Source organism: Cloeon dipterum, chromosome 3 (genome assembly GCF_949628265.1).
Source record: "Cloeon dipterum chromosome 3, ieCloDipt1.1, whole genome shotgun sequence".
NCBI lineage: Eukaryota > Metazoa > Arthropoda > Insecta > Ephemeroptera > Baetidae > Cloeon > Cloeon dipterum.
In genome coordinates this window covers 9,781,996-9,802,604 of record NC_088788.1, presented here as the reverse complement: position 1 = coordinate 9,802,604, position 20,609 = coordinate 9,781,996, and the positions used below count along the sequence as shown (strand labels likewise).

The window sequence follows — 20,609 nt, the reverse complement described above, 5'->3', positions numbered from 1 at the left end:
GAATTTATCTTTAAAAGCACATACCAACTTTTAAATAATATTTTATGTTTATTCAGGGTAAATATTTTTAATTTGGGATTTTTTGTAAAGTAAAAATATTCTAAAGACTATATTAATAGAGTAAGATTGTCTGCTTTGTCCCGAAAACACTGCTTTAGAAAATTAACATTAGAAATTAACATTTATGAATTTAACAGTATTAAAAAAACGATTCGATTTCGAAATAAATAAAATAGACAAGTGTTTTGGCTGGTCTTACACCGAGTTTTTTTTTTGATCATATGAACTTCCGCAGCTTTTGTTTTGTTAGTAACGCTCTTGGAGAGACAAACAGAAAGCAGACTGCGCACGTCTGTCTCATGCTCTCATCGGTCAGGCTCTTTATTTTTTATTGTTATCTCGTCGTCGGGTGGCGCGGCAGCGGGATTAAAGGGCCTGCGAGAAATCTGGTGGCGTGGAAAAGTCGTGGCAGTTGCATCATCTTCACCGGATCACCCTGCTTTTTGTTGCACCGTTATGACACACACGCGCGCGCTCGCTCATGGACCCAGAATGATCTCTGCTTGGATGCTGCATGCTCTCTTTGCGAGCGAGAGTATAAAAGCGAGAGAGAGAGAGAGAGAGAGAGAGAGAGAGAGAGAGAGAGAGAGAGAGAGAGAGAGAGAGAGAGAGAGAGAGAGAGAGAGAGAGAGAGAGAGAGAGAGAGAACGAGAGAGACAAAGTGCAAACAACAAAAGACGACCTCCCACTCGGCGGGCGGCAACGCTGCCTTTTCTGCTCAGGTCCGCTCAGGTCGAGCCGGTTCCAGTGCAGCACCCTGAGTGGTCGCTCGTGAGAAGTGCTGCACCATTGCAAACCGAAATCTCAAGTCTCCCACAGTCTCAATTGCTGCAGAAAAACCGCAGAAATCTTAAATGGAAAATTATCTTACGTGGTTTAACTGACACAAAGGTTGGATGGATTTTTTTTTAAATTTTCAGATAAATTAAATTTCGTTTTTCAAATTGGTTTAAAATTATCGCAAAACGTCAAATTGTTGGGATTTACAGCTGTTCACTAGTGGAAAACAAGCAAAAAATTTTGAATTAGGAAATAGAGATACGAAATTTAAAAAAATGAATTGTCCATAATGCCATTTTTTGAATCGTTTCCTTTAAAATGATTTCGCAGGACCCAAAAATAGGTTTACAAACAATTTAGAAGAGTTATAAACTCTAGCTGTATATTTTTATTTATTTTAATCCGTTTTTAATGTTCCTCAGATGAAAATGTTCTAGCTGCGCACCATGGGGCCTAATAAAAAATCCTCTTTTAGTATGATCACCATTTTTGTCACACCTCCTCACAAGTTTGGTTTGTTACGACACCCTGCTCGAGAGGTACATAATTGTCTCGCATTCCAGCAGCGTCTTTAGAAGCCGTACTCTCCGCTTTTGCGTCATTCGCGTGTCCGAAAATAGGCACGAATTTCGGACAAAACGCGATTATTATGCAGACAAATGCATCACGCGTCGGAATGTCAACAAGGTTATTAGCAAAGTTACCGCGCGCACGGATTAGAATTTCGCTGCGGAGACGCCCTGAGGTTGGTTGACTCGGCAAAAAAGTCTCCGGCGGCGTCGGTGCGAAGGAGGTGCGGCCTAGGGTTGCCACCTGCCGACGATTTACTTTAAAAGCGTCGCTGGAACGAAGCCAAAACAAAGAACTTCTTACAAAATGCACCTGAATATTCTTTTTTATTGTAAATTTATTATCGAAATTTCCTTTGATGGATTAAATTAGAATGATCGCGGAAAATGTCTGATATTCTCTACAAATTTATCTTATTTAATATTTAAAAAATTTAATACTATATTATGTAGTTTAGAAATAGAATGTTTAGCTTAAATTTAACACAGCGTATTATCTTTTTAAATTTCAAGTTCAAGGCTAAGAATCTGAAATGGCGTGGTAACCTTGCCTTTCGGCCTTTCTTCTCTGATCCAAAGTCTTTTTTGCAGACGCCTCACGACATGACATTCGATATTTTGAGCAAAAATACATCCTGGGACAGAGCAGACGACTTTTATTCGCGAGATGAGATAAGAAGCCGAAACGAGAGATAAAGTCTACGCGTTTTTTTTACATCTATTCCAGCAATTACACGCGGTATATGAAAATATTTACTCATTTACTCGTGAACGAATCATAAAAAGAGAGCCGGTGATACAAATCGGCAGTAAAGTTGAAGTAATTATTGATCTTCTTCCAGCCACGCTCTCCTGACATTTCACTCTTTTAAAGCACGTCACATTTTTTATCTGACGCGTTTACGTGCCAACTGAGTGTTTTTAAACTTTTCGGAGCACGTCACGACTTTGAACCAATCGTCCCGGTTTTTTTTCCAAGCTGGCCGACTAATGGTGGGCTGTTAAATATTTGAATAATACGTTATATAAAAGAAAAGATACCATTTTACAAAGAACCCTAAATGGTTCTCTCAATTACGGTAAAATCAACAGGGAAAAATTCTTGAAAGACGTGACCGGTGTGCTAAATGTGCTAAATTGGAATTTGGAATTTTTAAATTTGATTATTGTGCTGCAGAGTTTGGTATTCAGGCAATATTGACGTCACTTATGACGTCAAATGTTCCAGTTACTTTACATTTATTTACGTATGCCATAAAAATTGGACACTGATATAAAAAAATTAATTCCAGTTTCTCCAAAACAATTTATTTATTCAGAAATTTTTGGTAGACATTTACCATTATATTATTTTCGTTGCAAAAAAACAAGAGCAAGCTAGAAATTATCAGTATTTCAAATTAAATTAAATCTTTTAATTTTTTAGGCAATACGTGGTTTGATTTTTAATGAATTCATCTTAAGTGTGAAAGATTTTTCTCGTTTTCTTTTTCGCGAACTCAAAGATCCTTTTCGCGGCTGCTGGGCCAGGTCAATAAGGTTTTGCGCAGGCAAAGAGAATCGACCGACCGGTAAACGGCCTGCTGATAGCATCTTCTAGAGTTATTTGCCCGCTGTCTATGTGCGGTGTTTCGGGTTTCGGGAGCAGCGGCCACCACGGGAGAATTTTATTTTGAATCTAAATGCCCCGCGGAGTATCTCACTCGCGCGCCGGCCTAATTCGTGTCTGATCTCTGGCACTGCGCTCATTGTTCACGTTAAAAACTTGAACAGCATGAAGATGATAATTAAATTAGGGATCTCAGTCGCAAAGTTTGGGGGTTTGATTAAAATCGGTCTGTTTCACCAAACCGAGATAAAAATGAGTTTCGAAAGTGAATGTACATGACCGCAAAATACGAGTTTCTTTGCAACTTAAAATATCATTATTTTATGCCAACTATGTATAAATTCAGAAATTCGAAACATAATTTTATTTGATAATGGAAAAGAGGTTTTATTTATATTCAATTGAGGCTATAATCAATGCTTTTTATCAGACAAAAGATAGGCTCAGAATTTGAACCATAACGCTTCCTTTCAAATTTAAAGTTTTTGAACAATCTTTCCATCGTTGGGTGGTTGTAGCTGTGAATGTGGTCCAATGTAGTTTTTGCCAGGATTGAGGGAATTTTCAAATATGATGAGTTGCTTGTGAGCATAATTTCCAAAGTATCTCCTTCATCCAGTAGTACACATTCGTTGAAGTTGATATCGTGCAGCTTGGGTATCTCGGAAGATTTGACGATGCAAGCATAATTCTTCATCTCGGGATTTTGCGTTGCGGTCCCTTGAGCCTTCTTCTTCTTCACAGATGCCTCCAACGTTGACGAACGTCTATAACGTTTGAAACATTTTTTTATATCTAAATTGAAACCAGATAAAAAAAAGAGTGGAAAAAGAGGAAGTCAGTTAAAAATTAGGTAGTATATAGACCCAATTTTCTTGCGACTAAAAATTTAACAAATAATGAGAGGTTTTCGGTAACTTATAAAGACACAATTTGAATGATTGTGTGAGTGTTGTCCTTTTTACTGGTATTATTACACTACTTTAAAGTCTCTTTCGATTAAATAAAACAGTAGCAGAATGGGAGAAATAAACAATGCATTTAACGTGGAGGTCTTATGCAATGAAAATTGCGTGCGGCGTATCTCTTTTTCAGGATCACTACTTTACACAAATAATATCTTTGCGGATAAAATTGTAATAATTATTACACTGGATAAACCTACCCTTCAGTTGGGCTGTATAATATCACGATCCTCGATATTTTAACAGAAAGACAGCATTCAAACGAGAAGATAAAGCTCTCATTTTGAACGTTAACCCACTTGCTCTCAGGACATGCGATTATGGCGTCATCAGTGAGAACTATGAGAGATCCTTTAGGTGGCATCAAAGTTCTGCTTCTTGGTATGTCAATGTCGCACAAGCCGTTTGGCATTTCAACGCCAATGTCCTTGAAGAAGAGTCTGCGAGCTAGGAAGTTTTTCTGTTCCTCGTTCAGATAATCTGATGCTTCCCAAATTTCCTCTGCCTTATTGAGTGTGAGGAGGCGAAGGTGAAGCAAGGCTGCTTCCATGTATTCTCTGTGAAACAGATTTGGTTTTTTTCTCACATGAATTCGTAAAATGCACCAGATTACTTCTCGCTGCCCGTGTTTTCCTGGGCAATTTTCATGCAGGCTCTCAAGATGACCATTTCCGTGTTGACATTCAACTCGTTAAAGGTCAAGAATAACTTCAGCGTCTCTTTGGAGATGGTCAGGAAAGATAACTGGTCCAGGCACTCTTCGGTTTGCACACCTATCAGCTGAAAAGTCATTTTTTACTTTCTCTTTTTTCATCATCTCACAATTGATTTACCTTGCTGCAAATGTGGAGTAGCTTTTTAATGTGAGCAGTGTTGTCGAGAATGAACCACACTGTCTGCACGCTCAAAAAATGCTTCTCAATTATGTCGATGACAAAGTCAATCAGAGGATAGACAAGATACTCATCAGCCAGCAGGACCAGTTTCACGCTGTCCTCGCAGTTCCTCAAACCGTATTTGAACGAACCAGTATGAATGAACCTGAAAAATTGTTATAATAGTTAATTAATAAGCAGTTATTGGCGTGCAATCAAAAGATGACATTGCTTCTTTTTTACAACCTCTGCTCAGCACATACATGAGCTCACCAGGTCCCAATATCATGGGGCCCGAGTGGCCATCTTTTCGCCTACCCGCACTGAGGTTTTTGATTGAAACCCCAGACATTTGTCCTTAAAGCCGCTGGAAAGGTGCGAAAACCAGAAAGTGGCGAGTCAGCCGGTTTCGCGTTTAAAGTGTCTAAATTTTTACCATCTTCTGACATCGAAAAAATGCTCAAATATCTCCCACTGCCTTGAAGAGTGCGAACCAAAGGGCTCGTTAAACCTTGCAGTCAACTAAAACTCAAGTTTTGCCCATTTTCTCCAAAATGTGTGACATTTGAAGCTGTTTTCTTGGCATATTTCGATTCCTCTCGTCAAGATCTATCCAGCGGTGTATGCCACTTTTGGCGGAAAAACATTTTTGTGAAATAAAACGATATATCAAGTAGGGTTAATTTCTTCACCATTTGAAAAGCAGCCATTTTTATATAAAAATTAAGTGTGTCTGGATCAATTTTCGGCTTGAACTGAACTGAAATTTGTTTTTTATCAGTGAAATTCCTGTAGCACCGCGAAGTAAAAACAATTAAAGATATCCTCTTATCAATCAACTAAACAGAGATGTTAATAATTCGAGATAACTCTGGCCGCCTGAATGCTATACTCAATCAATTTTTGGAGACAATTTTTCTTTTAATAACTCACTCAGTCATCAATTTGAAAATGCGGGGCTCTGATTCAACTAGTTTGATTGTCGCACCGGGTAACGTGAGTGGACTTTTGAACATGGCCTCAAACACTTCGCTCGCAACACTCATGTCGAATTTGCTGGCGTGAATTAGCTGTAGGTTAACATCATATACAGTTTAAATCTATTATATGCAAGCAAACTAACCTCTCCTTCAGGTCCCACTGCAAAAACGCAGTCAGTGAGGTCACCTTTCTCAAGGGCTTGGAATTTTTTATTCCTCAAATTAGACACACCACAGTTTTGATCATTGCTGCATATTCCAAACAGGTTGAAGTTGAAGTTGAAAGAACCTGTAAATTAACAATTTAATATACATCGGAGAGATTAATTTGAATACAACATTTGGGAAACAAACCTGCAGTTTCTGGGAGCATTGTTGCAGATTTTTTGCCTCTGACGGTTTTACTCTGTGGTTTAACGAATCTTCTTCCGTGCAAAGGCATGATACAAATAATACTGCACCCAATAGCTTATCTTTGACTTGCCCTCGTTTATGTTAAGCTTATCACTATCAGGTGATTTTTTATCTCGGTTGACTAAATTTGTCGCACTTTTCGATCTTTGAGACTAGCATTGGCTGTTCATCATTTCGAATCGATAAAATAATAGAAAAATATAGTAAAAAGGTTTGTTTCTGGAGAGGTACAATACAACTACCACGGTTGAATTTTGTTTTGAATCTCACTGCCCCGCGGAGCATCTCCTGCGTGCATCATCTACAGCTCACCTAATTCGTGTCTATATATGATCACCGGAATTGCACTCATTGCTCCAATCTTGGACCGCATATATACATGATGATAAGTCAACAAAGGTTGTATACGTTTGAATAAATCAATTTGTGCTCCGCCAAACCAAGATACGTATATGCATCAACTCAGAGCGGTTTAGAACGCTAAATTAATATTTTTTGGCTTGAACTTTGATTTAAATTTAAATCAAGTTAAAAATAATAAAATTGCTTGCAGTTTCCACTTTTAATTATTTATTAATCAAACAAATAATTACACCTATATTTCAATTAATACACGACGAGTTTTGCAACATAGAAATCATATAGGCTTTAAACAATTAACGAAATTTTTTAATGTTTCTAATTAATTGTTCAATTCATAATCGATGCTTTTTATCATACACATGAGAGGCGATACATTCAAACCTTGAAAATTATTTTTTCTTTCATATTTAAAGTTTCTGAACAAGCTTTCCATTGATGGGTTATTGTTACTGTGAATGGTGTCCAACGTAGCTTTTGCCATAATTGGAGGAGCAGCTGTAAAACCATTCGCCCTATTGACTTGAAGCTCAATTTCCAAAGTGTCTCCTTCGTTCAATATTGCCCAATCGTTGAAGTCTATGTAGTGCTTGCCAGCTATCTCGGAAGACTTGATGATGCAAGCATTCGTCTTTGATTCGGTAGCATGTGTAGTAGCAGCCTGTTGATATTCCTTGCGAGGTGACTTCTTCACTGATGCCTTCAACCAGCTCTGAATGTTTCTACAATACAAATTTTATTTGTATTATCGTTTACGATATAAGCATATATATAACCACAGTAAAAGTTCGGAAAGGGCAAATCAGAAAAAAAATTAGGCAAAAATGGCTCGATTTAAGAGAGGTATTACATTTAGTATTTGACTCTAAAATTTCGAGTTAAAGTGTACAAACGGTATTTATTTAATAATTGATGCAGATGCAGAATGGTTCAAAAAGTCCAACAATGTGATTTTGTCCAGTTAACTAAGAAATTTGCCTTTGATTAGTAATTTTAATACATATGTATATTTATTCTCATTTGAATGCAAACAATTTGAATTCATCTGTTAGTTTTAACTAAATCAACAAAGTGGAATTCTATTAAAAAGTGTTTTGCTTGTGCGCGCTATTAATATTTAGTTTGGCTTTAATTCTGAACAGTAATTTACATTAATTTTAAATCAATTGAGAACTTAATAAATAGTACACCTACCCATAAAAAGTGCTCACTTCGCATACTATTGTAGCCCTAGTTATTTTGACAGGAAAGCAGGTCTCAAATGTGAAGGTAGCATAGTAGTCGTGTTGAATTTGGATCCAAGTGCTAACAGGATGCGCGTTAAGGACTTCATCAGGTATCACTATGAAAGATCCCTTGAGCGGGATACTGCCTTCTCGTGGCTTCTCAATACCACATAAGCCTTGTGGCATAGCAACACTCTTGTCCTTAAAAAAGAATTTGCGAGCAACAAGATTTTTCTGATCCTCACTCAGATATTCCGATACTTCCCAAATTTCCTCTGGCTTTTTGAGAGCTAATAGACGCAGGTGCGGCAGAGCAGCATTCATGTACTCTCTATGACAAAACGCATAAATTTACATTAAAGTCGTTAAACATGACATTGCTCACTTCTCTCTGCATTTGTTATTCCGGGCAATTTTCATGCAAGCCTCCAAGAGAACCAATTCGGAGCTTATATTCATTTCATTGAAACTCAGAAAGTACTCTAATGTCTTCTTCGAGATGTCAAGGAATGATGGCTGCTCCAAACACTCCTCTGTTTTCATAGCTAAGAGCTGCAAATTCAATGGTTATGATGTATTGACCTGTTACTACAAGCAACTCACCTTGCTGCAAATATCAGCCATTTTTTTAATATGGACCGCGTTATCAAGGATGAACCAGACGGTTTGAATGCTCAAAAAATGTGTTTCAATGGCATCGACTAAGAGGTCAACTAGAGGGCAGACCAGATACTCATCAGCAAGCAGCAAAAGCTTAACGGCTTCCTCGCTATTTCTTAGCCCGTATTTAAACGATCCAGTGTGAATAAACCTGTTCAAAATTGACCATGTTCAATATAAATAAATGAATTCGAGCGATGAAAAACCATGAACGTTTTTCTCCTAAATCCAACTGCTTGAGCAAGAACTATACTTCTACTCCAGCAAAATACTTTTAAGACTTTTATGCTATTTAGTTGGATTAAAAAAAAATGATTTTATAGGCTAATTTAATTAATGCCTGAACGAACTCTATCATCATTTTAAAGATGCATGGATCAGCATGGTCAAGTTTAATTGTTGCACCAGGCTTCGTGAGATGACTTCGGAACATGGCCTTAAACGCTTCACTCGCAACACTCATGTCAAATTTGCTGGCGTGAATCAGCTGAAATAAATGTTGGAAGAATCGACATTAATCGGGTTCGAAAGCTAATATGTCATTAGTTAATACAAACCATATGATTAGGACCCACAGCAAAAGTGCAGTCGGTTGAATCGCCTTTCTCTAGCGCAATCAGCTTTGCCATTTTAATTTCTAAAGCTGCGGAATTTTGATCCTTACTGGAAATTCCAAAAAGACCAGTATCTGGACTAGATTGGCTAAGGACTCCTGAAGAAGTCTGGTGCCGAGCATTCTCGGTTGCTGCGGAAATAATATAGAGCAATAAAATCAGTTGCGAATGCAGGATGATGAGAATGAAAAATAGTCGATCTTTAAACTCTCAATTCATATAAATTGAAGAAAAATATGGCCAAGATTTGTCAAGTTAAGCAAAACGAAAAAAAACGTTATGACTAAAAATGCTGACGTTTGTGACAAAGTTGAAAAAAACGATATTATCACACCTGCCGAAAGAGTTTGTATCATCTCTGCTATATACGTAATAGCTTTGGCAATTGAGTTTCATTCCTAAAAACATTTTTCAAACTTTAATGAAAACATTAATTTTGTCTGGGATAAAAGGTAATCCGCAGTTGAGTCTGAATTTTATCCTTAGTAAACACTAAACTAAAACACTAACTGTCGTATAGCTCTGGTGATTAAAAGTACTAAATAAATAAATGCAGCAAACCTGAAGTCATAGCACAAATTTGTGCAGCCTGTGCAGAATTTTTGGTTTGTTTCACTCTCGAAGGCCTCACTCTTTGCCGACGCTAATCTTTTTCCTTGCACCGTCGTAATAGGAATGGTTTATAATGTGTATATTTCATCCCGATTCCATAAAACTTATCTGAAGCTTAAGGTTTTTATCTGCTTATGCTCCAACTACGTTTATGATCATTTCACCGAGTTAAACCGTCGCCAAATTTTCTACTTGCATATAAGTACAATTCTTTAGGTTATTCACCAAACAATTGAAATAGTGTACACTGTTATTCATATCTCGATCGGTATTAAATATGAAACGGATTCTACCAAGGGCATTTTTTAATGATGTCACATTCATGAGGCAGAGCAAAAATGAAGAAACTAGTTGATTTATATATCAGTTCTTAATTTATTGATAAATATTTTCTATTAAAACCCCATCATATATATTTTATTCCTTTCAAATCACGACGTCGTGCAGGGTTTTCTATCGTCGTTTTGCTCCGATTTGCTTCAAAACCCACATTTGAAAATCAACAAGTTTAAATATAACAGAACAAAACAACAGACCGAAAATCCTTGCTTTCCATCTGATAAATTCCGCTTGTACCAAAAGATATGCCACACCTCTTTGTGAAAAGCAGCAAATATCTTAGTTCCACTGAGTGCGTTTCTCTCATTCTTTATTTCAATTTTCTCTTGTTAATTTTATGACAATAACGGTTAAATAGCAAATTGAAAACAGCCGTGTGTGTTTCAAAACTGTTTATGATCCGTCTTCCCGAAAGTTATATCTCTCGCTTTTGGGTTGATGTCCTTCGACGCAGGAAATCCTTTCTTCTCTCTCCTCCGGCAGAGCAAATTCACCGTCATTATTAGTTTAAGTCGGGTGTCTCTCATTTTTCAACTCTGGCACTGAACTTGATCTATTTTGTGTTTGTCTGAAATCATCATGACAAAGAAAAGGCGAACTTCTGATTATTCATGTGGTAATGATACTGTTTTTGAGATGTGAAATATTTTTTTTTAATTGGAGCCCTTTTTGCATCAAACGTAATTTTATGAGTGTTAAAAATTTAAAAATTACTAAACACTTATACTTTATATATAAATCTGTTTAAATTTCAAACTGAAGCACTATTTGGTTTGAATTTAATATTTTTGTATTTGTCACATAAAATTACTCCGCTAATAATTTTAATCCTAAACTTTAACTGTTGACAAGCTACTTAAATTAATGATATGATTAAAATTATTGATTTGATCTTAATGTATGATGCTTATTGTAATTTATATGGTGATAAGTCGCAAAGGTAGCGTGCATTTGAATAAATTAATTTGTGCTTCGCCAAAAAAAGATACGCGTGCATCAACTCTGAGAGTGGCTTACCGCACAGAAGATTTTTATTTTGCTTAAACTTTGATCTGAATTAAGTTAAATAATATAAAATTTCATAAAATTTTACTTTTGATTAATTCTTTATTTTAACATGGAAATATTTTAATTAATAAATGGATGAGTTTTGCAACATAGAAATAATAAACGCTTTTAACATTCAACAAAATTTTAAAAACTGAAGACACTACTTCTGCTACTTGCTCTGCTGAAAGTAAAAGGGCCGTGTTGATCTGACACCTTGTAAATAACGAAATAATTAGGACTATTAGGCATCAACGAATTCACAAGCACTATTTGGTTTGAATTTAATATTTTTGTATTTATTTGTCACATAAAATTACTCCGCTAATAATTTTAATCCTAAACTTTAACTGTTGACAAGCTACTTAAATTAATGATATGATTAAAATTATTGATTTGATCTTAATGTATGATGCTTATTGTAATTTTTCCAGTTCTATTTAATTTTTTTGCTACCGTAAAAATGAATCAGCCCGCTATGGTATACAGGTCTCTTTCATGTGATGCAATTTGCCGCAGTGAATCTCATCTAAAATTAACTTACAGACTTTGTACGTTCGTGTGCGACTGGTGCAGTTTTGCTGCAACGATGAGCCAAGTCAAGGCAGACTGGTCGGCAAACATTTCCCTGTATGCAGTGGCATCCTCGTCAACAGCGATGCGCGGTGAAATATTAATACTCGAAAACACTTTCAACTTTTGATCTCGTCGCGCATTATTCATATCAAAGGGCAAATAAATGCGGCTGCTGCCGAGCCTCGATGAGGATGACACAATTCCAATATGCGATTTCCTCGACGACCGATGGCGTCACTTATTATTTGCTCCTTATCTCCAACGGGATAATAAATTTCGCAGTGATTGTTTGCATGCAAATCTGATTCTCTGATGCTTTTGTTGGCCAACCGACTTGCGATTGCGCAATTGGCGGATCAGGTTTCTTCTCCTGCGCCAATTATTTTTTCGTTTCTCAGACAGAGATGGTAATTACGATTTGTAAACCACTTTTTGATCATGTTAAACAGCAGCACGATTTGTCTCTGCAAACAGCATGATTTTTTTTCATTCGACGCATCGCTAATTTTTAATTGGAAAAAGAATTTCCAGATGTAAAAAAAACTATATTTGTTTGGAACAAAAAAATATTCACTAGTAGCTTTTAAGGCTGCACGTTTTTCAATTTTTTATAGTGTCTGGTGGGTTTGATGCGGTTCGTTGTGCATCAGAAACTCGATCCTTGGGCATCGGCTGAGCGAAGAAGCCCTTTTCACCGAGTTTTCCCTCGCGGGCACGCGTAATTGTCGTTAGATCCAGCAGCTCTATAAATAAATTTGAACACAACCTGCTCGCCGAGCAGAGTCAGAAGCAGTTTGTGTGTGCGCGAAACACCGAGATAAATTAACAAACACACCGAGGAAAATAATGAGCAAAGAAAATGTCGTTCCGAAAGGACAGTTTTGTTTGCATTTAAATTGTTTTAAACTCATTGTTGGATTCAAACAAAAGGAGAGGTTGTTTTCAATTGTTTGTGGCACGGCAAATTTTACTCTGATAATTTATTATTTTTAACCAAATAAATATAAATGAATTTCTTAATGATTCTAATTATTCAATGGGGGCTTAATTTTTATATTAAAAACGATCTACAGTCTCATGAAATGAATTCGAAAATATTTATCACAATGAAAAATATCATTAATTAATTTTAATTCCTGTTCCAATAGTTAATTAAAGAATACAATTTTTATTTGTTAATAATAAACTTTATTAGAAGAAAATCGAGTTAGTTTAAATTAATTATAACAACTTAAGAAACAGTTACGAATTAGTAATCTATTTTACCTTTGGTGCTGCGGGCGGAATTGTGAAGCAGTGATGCGACTTTTATCGTCTGCGAATAGATAAATAATTGAATTGGCGAGTGTGTTATTACCGTCGGAACGAAATTGGATTTGGGCGTCGCTTGGGAACTCGGCAGCGGCGCGAGGAGAATTGCAAATTAGCCTAATTTGAAGGTGAAACTGCTTATCTGCGGCAACTTTGCGCGCAATCCATGCGTGTGTGGGTTGCGATCGGCCAACGTGTAATTAGAACTAATTGTGCGGCCGCGCATTGCTTCTTAACGCACTAATCGCGCTCCGGGGCTACACTTACAACTGAGTGAAAAGAAAAATTGTTTCGGTGCGTGTTTTAAGGGTATGCTGCAAAGGAAATAGTAGAAATAAGTAGAATTTCAAATGATTTCTTGAAGGGGAAGTCGTGTTTTTAATTCAAGAAGCGAAATTATGTGTTGAAATAAAGGTAGAGAGTTGCCTTAATTTAAATAGGACACTAAATTTAAATTAATTAACTTCAGTTTATCCAGTTTAAATATAAAGACTTTCAAGTATTTTAGCCTGTTGGTTTACAGCTAGGGGAACTTGATAAAATATTTTTCAGGGTTTGGAAATAAAAGGGCGGAAAATTTAATTGACTGTTTTTGGACTTTATGATATTTTTTAAATAAAGAAACCTACCCTAATTTTCTGTCACTTATATATAATTAAAATCTTCTTTTTTTTAAGAAGCTCAAACCTGCTTTATTGGTTCCAGAAAAAATGCAAAAGTATATTTTAACCGCTGCAGGTTAACTTATAATAGGATTTTTTACGTATCACGATTCTGCCTTAAACATTTTCATAAATTAAAATTTTTTGAAACAATATTTTGGAAACAAAAATATCTCTGTTTTAATTTATTTTGAGGTGTATTTTTATCAGCTCTGTTCAATTATGGGTCAATTTAATATATTTTTTAAATATTGATGAGTTTTCCAATGTGTCGGGATAAATATTAAAATTCCATATTAAAAATCCACCTCTAAACTCAAGGATTTTCCAGTAATTGGAAATAAGCTTTAAATATTATTTGTTGAAAGTACAGAATATACCAATCTACTGAAATTCTTGTCATTCCTTGCTAGTTTAGTCTAAACTAACAATTTTTAATAATTCTTGCAATTTTAATCTAAAATATGGTTAGCAAAACAATCTAAAATCAATCTCTAACTGTATCAAACGTCAGCAGAATTTTTGTACTTTAAAATGTCATGAATGATGTTTTAAAGTATCAATATTTTAGGGGAAACCCCGCTTTTAAGCTAATTCTCTGAGCAGCAGGGCTGTGCCTTAAATTTCTTGGCATCCTGTCGAGATATTTGCGCAGTGACTCAAAAGCAAAACAATCCCATTCGCATTTAATCACCGGCAAAGGCGCTCCTTTCGCTTTTTCTGGCCCTTTTTGCCCGCTTTGGCAGCACATGTGCCGCGGGTGTTCGTTGCTGCTGCTGTCACGTTTCACGGTGGTCGGCTCGTATTTTTATTATTATTATTTTATCCGTGCCCGCCGTCCGTCGTCCCAACCAGAGAGCGCAGAGAAATGATGATACACGCGCAAACAAACAAGCGCAACGCACGTCCGGGGCTTCCCTGCGTGCCCTGGCTTCGGGGCCAGCAAGCAATAGAGTGACTCACTCTGCCCTCGTGTTGTCTGAACTGAACGAACGAACGAACGCCGGTATCGAATGATGCAAACACCTGGGCAATACCTGACTTACCCTTTTGGCACCTGCGAGCCAGCGCTACTCATCACAGGGAGTGTCGCCTCGCCTTAAGCCAACGGCTTGTGATGACGATGCAATTACTAAATTACGCACAATATTTAAGTTATCTAAATTGCAGGAATAATTTCTAACCTTTTTTTATTTTAACTTTTTTAACATGATGGATTATTCTGCATATTTTATGTTTGTAAAGTAATTTTTTGCACGAAACAAATTGAATTTCACTATTCCAAAATTTTAATTAAGTTTGCAAGGCTTTTAGTACTTCATTAATTATTTGCTGCTGAAGCAATTAACCGAAAATTGTTTAACAAGTTCGCCATAAATTATTATATCGCGGTTGCAGTCATAACAAGATTGTTTAATTGTTTTTAATCGCTTTGTCTGGCGAAAAAATAGCATTGCAGCACAAACAACAACTGCTGTTGTTGAAGAAAACAATTATCTCTCTGATTTTGATCACTTAATAAACACATTTAATTAGTCTTTTTACGTTATGATTGAATAAATACGCAATTATAAGAGAAATAGTGAAATTATAACAGCATGATTGCACAAGAATATTTTTGCAAAAACTCGAAAGAGATCAGGTTAAATAATACTCTTTCAAATTGATGCCAAAGAAATGTTTTTTTTCCTATTCACCTGTTGCATAAACCCTTAGTGTTCGAAGCCGCCAATAGATGGCGCCATCGTATACTTTCTTAAAAATTTATGTTTAAGACACTTCCGCTGCGATATCAGACTCAATCCTATCACTGTGCAATTTTCACTTAATATGCTTTCTTTTGACGTTCTGAAAACCAAAATCAGTCCAGCCATTCGCCGTACAATCGTCGGAAAATATTTTTTATTTCTAAAATTAGCTATTCACGATTCTATGGAGATTGGCTTAACCGATTTTGGTTTTCAGCACGTCAAAAGAAAGCACATTAAGTGAAGATTGCACAGTAGTAGGATTGAATCTGAAATAGCAGCGGAAGTGCCTTCAAATTAAATTTATTATTAAAGTATACGGCAGCGCAATCTGTTGGTGGCTTCGAACGCTAAGGAATATATAATACTGGTCAATTGACCATATTTTTTTTAGAAAAAGCGAACAAACTCTATCTCCCAGGAAGAGTTAAGGTAAAAGGAACAGCAGGAAGCTCTTAAATTTTAATTATAAATCATGATTTTTTAATTAAAAAGAGTCCAGATGTTTATAATTTATTCTTTTATATTGACATTTTAAAAAAAAAATACTTCATCATTTATTATCAAATTTTGGCAATTAAAATTTGGTTTTTTAGTAGCAAAAAATAATTAATGTGAAAGTTTTAAATCAAAATTGATATTTTTCAGAAAAATCTCACTAATTTCAAATTTGAATTAAATAACTTGTTGACTGTTTTAACTTTAAACTAAATTGAAATAGGTAACAAATAAATTTAAACTGTTGTACGCTATATTAGCATCAATATGATCTAATAATCGTTTCTATGAATATTCTTCTACGGAGTACGTGGATTAAATATTAGCACTGCTAACATTAAATTTCAGGTTTTTCTGTTCTGTTCCACTTAACAGGAAGAACCAAACAAATTAAAAACAAAGCACTGCTCCTCATTCTCAGCAATCCCCGTTTTCCCTTTCCAACTCTTTTTATTTTCATTCGCGTACTGTTTGCCGAGTATTTGAGCAGACGCTCTCTCATTGTCAGACTTGTCTTCAGTGTTCAGTGGCAACAACGAACACAGCAGCGGCATATCGGCCGGCAACAGAGGGTAAGCAACAAACAAACAAATGGCCAGCCAATACCGTTACCGAGCGAGCATGTGTGAAAGGTTCATTATTTTTATCGCGTTGGCCGAGGGAATCTGATTGCACTCTCTGAGTCTATTGGTTTTGTTATTTGTTCTGCTGGCTGCACCTTGCGTAATAAATATATAATATGCTTTCGTCTCGGGAAGACGGCTCCCGGGTCGCAGGCAAATAATGCAAAATTCAATCTAGATGCCAACTCGACCGCTGAGAAATTATTACAAGCATGTCGATATCATTTCGAAATTCAATTACACTTTGTAGGTTTTGTATGAAGAAAGAAAAATGATTTTAATTTTTTTATTTTTTTACGCGGGAATAAATTTTAAAGACACTCACTAATAAGAGCAGGCATCCCCTAGAAACTAAACCTGTTTTAGGAATTTAATGAATGTTCTGTAAATTCCCATTACAGGCGGAAATTATGAAATGTTTCATTCTGTCAGCATTCACGTCTACTTCAAATTGTCTGCAAACCAAATTGAACAGTTTTTTAACATTTTTGGGGATCCTTGATCCACGGTTTGTCGTTTAAATTGTCTAATCGAAAGATTTTTCCTGTAAATTCGATGATATTATGCAAAGACAATATTAATTTATTATATGTATTTATTTCCAACTTACACTTTGCTGTCTTGAAAACAAATTTTCTCTCAAGATTGATTTTCATTCTTTATAGTTTCCATTGTTTGAAATTTATAGATTTTTACAATTTTGATTTAAAAAATACCTACAATAACTATTTAAAAGTTGGCTAACAACAAGGAATGGAACGTTAAAAAAAGTGAAAGAAAAATAATTAGCAAAAATAAGTTGTCAAGATTTTCTTTGCTAGTTTCTCCTTTCCTTTACACTAAGAGACCGACAAAGAAAATTCCTTAACTCAAATTATGGTATTATGATAATTCTCCATTTCCTCGTTGCCAAAAATACCCCTGCTAAGTAGGAAGTTAGTCTCGCAAATAATTAGAGTTTTGAATGGGAACAGAAAAACGGGCCGGCGATTTGCATTCGCTTAATCCCCTCTGAAAGAGGATCGGATTTCCATTGTCGTCGGCTGTGCCCTTTTAACCGAGCAGAAAAAGCACGCGATTCGTCGCCCGGTGTCCAGTTTCCTCGGCTCGAATATAATTATTGCGGAATTGCTAAGTGCACCAGACGGAGGAAAATAAATGGAAAGAAAACGGGCTGATAACTAGGAACCACTTTTTGATTGACTAACAGTTGCTTCCTTCATTGTTAAGCCTGCCGGAACGAATTTTAATTGTCAGCCGAGGCGAGCTCACCGGTTCTTGTTTTATTTTTAGGAAAAAGCGTGATATTGCTCGTTAAAGGTAGATAATGGAATACTGGACGTGGATGGTTCCCAAAAATTGATGCAAAAAAGATTCAAATTTGATTTTTATCAGCTTAATAAGCTAATATATTTTATGCTATTTTTGTACTTTCGAGTAAATTAATTAAATAGAATTAAAATTCATAAGAAATTTTTATAAAATCAATAACCTGAATGTTTTTTTTAAAGTTCAAATTTATTTCATTGTGACTCTTTTGTACTAGTTTTACAAGATTTTGAGCAGATTGTCTTAAAACCAGTCTGAAAGAATGTTGGCACACAAAAAGTAATGACTCATTTGCTCGAGGATTAATGGCCGCGTGATTAATTCGGTCACGCGCGGTCTTTTGGACAAATAGCAAAAGCGCGTCGTTGTCGTCTTCGTCGTGAATATTCACCGCACGTTCCCTCTTAATTTTTCCTCTTCTTCCCCGCACACATGGAACTCCCATGGCGAAACGCTTGCCGTTTTATTTTAAAACATTTCGGTCGACATGAGGCATGGCACCATACACAACGAGCGACACATTTGGAGGTTCTTGGCGTTGCGACGCGCTTCGATTGCCGCACACATGTGCGCCTTTATCACTTTTCACCCCCTAATTGGTACCGAATGAGCCTAATTTGCTGTCACTTTTGACTCAGTCGCCCCCCAAGGAACACGAATTTCATCTCTTTTTGAGAAAATTCTATATACTGATTCTATTTTGAAATAATTGGAATATTTATGTATTAGATTTTTTAAAAACATAAAATATAAGATTGCTTTGAAAAATAGAAGTCTAAAAATTTGAATTTAAAACGGCAAAAATTTGATTCCTAAATTTAAAACAATCTATAAAAAATGTCTCTTTAAAAATATACACTAGTCGTCCGGCACACGTGCCCACAGACTAACCTTGACTATTTTCTAAAGGAAGAGCGTGGCTCATTCACACCCTTTACCGATTATTCTCCTCGCACAGTTTTTAAAATTTCTCTTCCTGTCGGTACAAGCAAATAGGAAATCTCCACTTTCATTAAAACAAATTTTCTAATTTAAAAATCTTATTAACCATAAGGCCTGTGAAATATTTATTAAATTATATATAATTATTTTACAATCGCTATACTCCCACAATAATTCTAAGCTCTTAAATATTTTCCATTTGAGATTTGAATTTAAATCTTTTTGAATAATGGTATAACGCTCTAAAATTGAACAAAATTCGTTGAAAGTGTCGCGGTTGATGGAACATGATTTATATTTTTCGTTTATTTATATTTATTTTGTATAGTCACCGGGTGAATCACGTAATTCGATCCGTCCTCTCGATTTTCTGTGAAGGGCAACGATTTCCCCTCGTAATTGCCGCCTTGCGCTCGTTTTTTGCTCCAGTTGTCAAAGGATCTCGGTTGTAAAAAAAAAAATCGGATGTTGACAGGCTGCACTAACGGTCGGCTGACGGAAGCGAAAGACGCGATTTTCAGCTGAAAATAATGGCGATGCCGATGATGGATCGCGTCGTTTTATATTGTTTTGCATCTCGTCGGCTAAATTGCCGGCACTTAACCTCCGCTGATTGATTTGCTCCGAAACTGTGTCAACGTCTCAGTCCTTGCGCTGCCGATTCAATTGTCTACAGGCCCAGCTGTTTTTATTTAAAGTCTTTTTGGGTTTCTGATTTAAGTTTTCATTTATTTATCAATTGTATCTAATTGTTATTTGAGAGCGTTATATTATAATGCTTTGACATGCTAAGATCGCATGCTACACTTACTAGGTATTTTATTTAAAATTAATTTAAACAATTTAATGTATTTTTTAAATTTTAAATGCAACTCCCATATTGATTATTAAAGAATAATTAAATAAAATAACAAGACTAATTGTAAATCAAACTGTTTGTATTAATTTATTACAAGAAAATTGTATTTTCAACCGTCTAATAAAGAATTTTATAACAAATCTATTTTATTTTGTTTAAATTAAACTTTTTTCTAAAACTCAATCTAAATTCCAATTGAAAGTGGAATGATTAAAAAAGCTGCGCAATTATCCAGCAGCCTTGAGAGCATACACATTTCATTTCAAACGAATCCGAGATGCTGGAGGGAAAAAGCGCAAGTCACAGCACAAAGGAAATTGCTTTCTGCCACTTGCACTGAAACTTATTCATATACGCATTACATCTGTGAAACAAAAGTGCGTTTGACCTAGCTCCGTGACACTTGCAGTCTCGGTGAATGAAACGAGCAGCCGGGGATCTCTTTTCTTTTCTCTGCTGCATACACGAGATTTGAATAATCAAATGCGCGCGTCAGCGTAATTCAAGAAACAGACGAGGTGCGGAGCAAAATGAGAATGGGCTCCGAAATGAGTTATGGTAATTCGAGATAAAATAAAAGAGAAGCAAGTGGCCAAAGGCGTCGTCCGACCCAACACGCAGCGGCGGCAAACTTTCCATTAGAATCAAACCCAACGAACAAACAAATGGCCTAATAAATTTCATTTCGGTCGTGTGAGGCAACGCTAAAGACGCTTCAACCTTCTCAGCTTTCAATTTTGTGGAGTAGTGTACCCTAATAAATTAGAAAATATGTCGGAATCGATTTACAAATAAATAGCAACACCAACTTTGACAAATTAGATTTATTCTAACAATGAAATAAATTTAAAACAGTTTCACCCGGTTTCAACACTGCGTTGCTCTCTTTTTTATTGTGCTCAGCATATGCAATGTTTGTAGTTTATTGTTTATTCAGAGGCTGCGGTGACT

At 35.9% G+C, this 20,609-nt stretch overlaps 3 protein-coding genes across 3 annotated transcripts in view; 1 reads left to right on the top strand and 2 right to left on the bottom strand.

Moving 5' to 3' along the window:
• Positions 1-20,609, top strand: part of LOC135940809 (rho guanine nucleotide exchange factor 10) — an 88,830-nt gene that overhangs the window by 7,702 nt on the left and 60,519 nt on the right. The window lies entirely within an intron of this gene.
• Positions 3,386-6,286, bottom strand: LOC135940846 (uncharacterized). Its single transcript, XM_065485932.1, has 7 exons — positions 6,193-6,286; positions 5,982-6,127; positions 5,792-5,928; positions 4,817-5,024; positions 4,597-4,763; positions 4,184-4,540; positions 3,386-3,785 (listed from the first exon to the last, which is right to left on the bottom strand). The coding sequence occupies exons 1-7, from the start codon at positions 6,278-6,280 to the stop codon at positions 3,416-3,418; spliced, it is 1,473 nt and encodes a 490-aa protein (XP_065342004.1). The 5' UTR covers positions 6,281-6,286; the 3' UTR covers positions 3,386-3,415.
• LOC135939702 (uncharacterized) lies at positions 6,806-9,782 on the bottom strand. The gene is made up of 7 exons (XM_065484214.1): positions 9,674-9,782; positions 9,056-9,243; positions 8,849-8,985; positions 8,442-8,649; positions 8,224-8,390; positions 7,807-8,169; positions 6,806-7,334 (listed from the first exon to the last, which is right to left on the bottom strand). The coding sequence occupies exons 1-7, from the start codon at positions 9,681-9,683 to the stop codon at positions 6,935-6,937; spliced, it is 1,473 nt and encodes a 490-aa protein (XP_065340286.1). The 5' UTR covers positions 9,684-9,782; the 3' UTR covers positions 6,806-6,934.

Coding starts and splice junctions, on each gene's coding strand:
- LOC135939702 (XM_065484214.1), bottom strand. Junction 8,170..8,223: donor AATAACAAATGCAGAGAGAA/GTGAGCAATGTC, acceptor GTTTTGTCATAG/AGAGTACATGAATGCTGCTC. Junction 7,335..7,806: donor GAAGTGAGCACTTTTTATGG/GTAGGTGTACTA, acceptor TTTGTATTGTAG/AAACATTCAGAGCTGGTTGA.
- LOC135940846 (XM_065485932.1), bottom strand. CDS start 6,280: ATGCCTTTGCACGGAAGAAGATTCGTTAAACCACAGAGTAAAACCGTC. Junction 5,025..5,791: donor ATTTTCAAATTGATGACTGA/GTGAGTTATTAA, acceptor ACAATTTTTCAG/GTTCATTCATACTGGTTCGT. Junction 3,786..4,183: donor TTATACAGCCCAACTGAAGG/GTAGGTTTATCC, acceptor CAAACGTTATAG/ACGTTCGTCAACGTTGGAGG.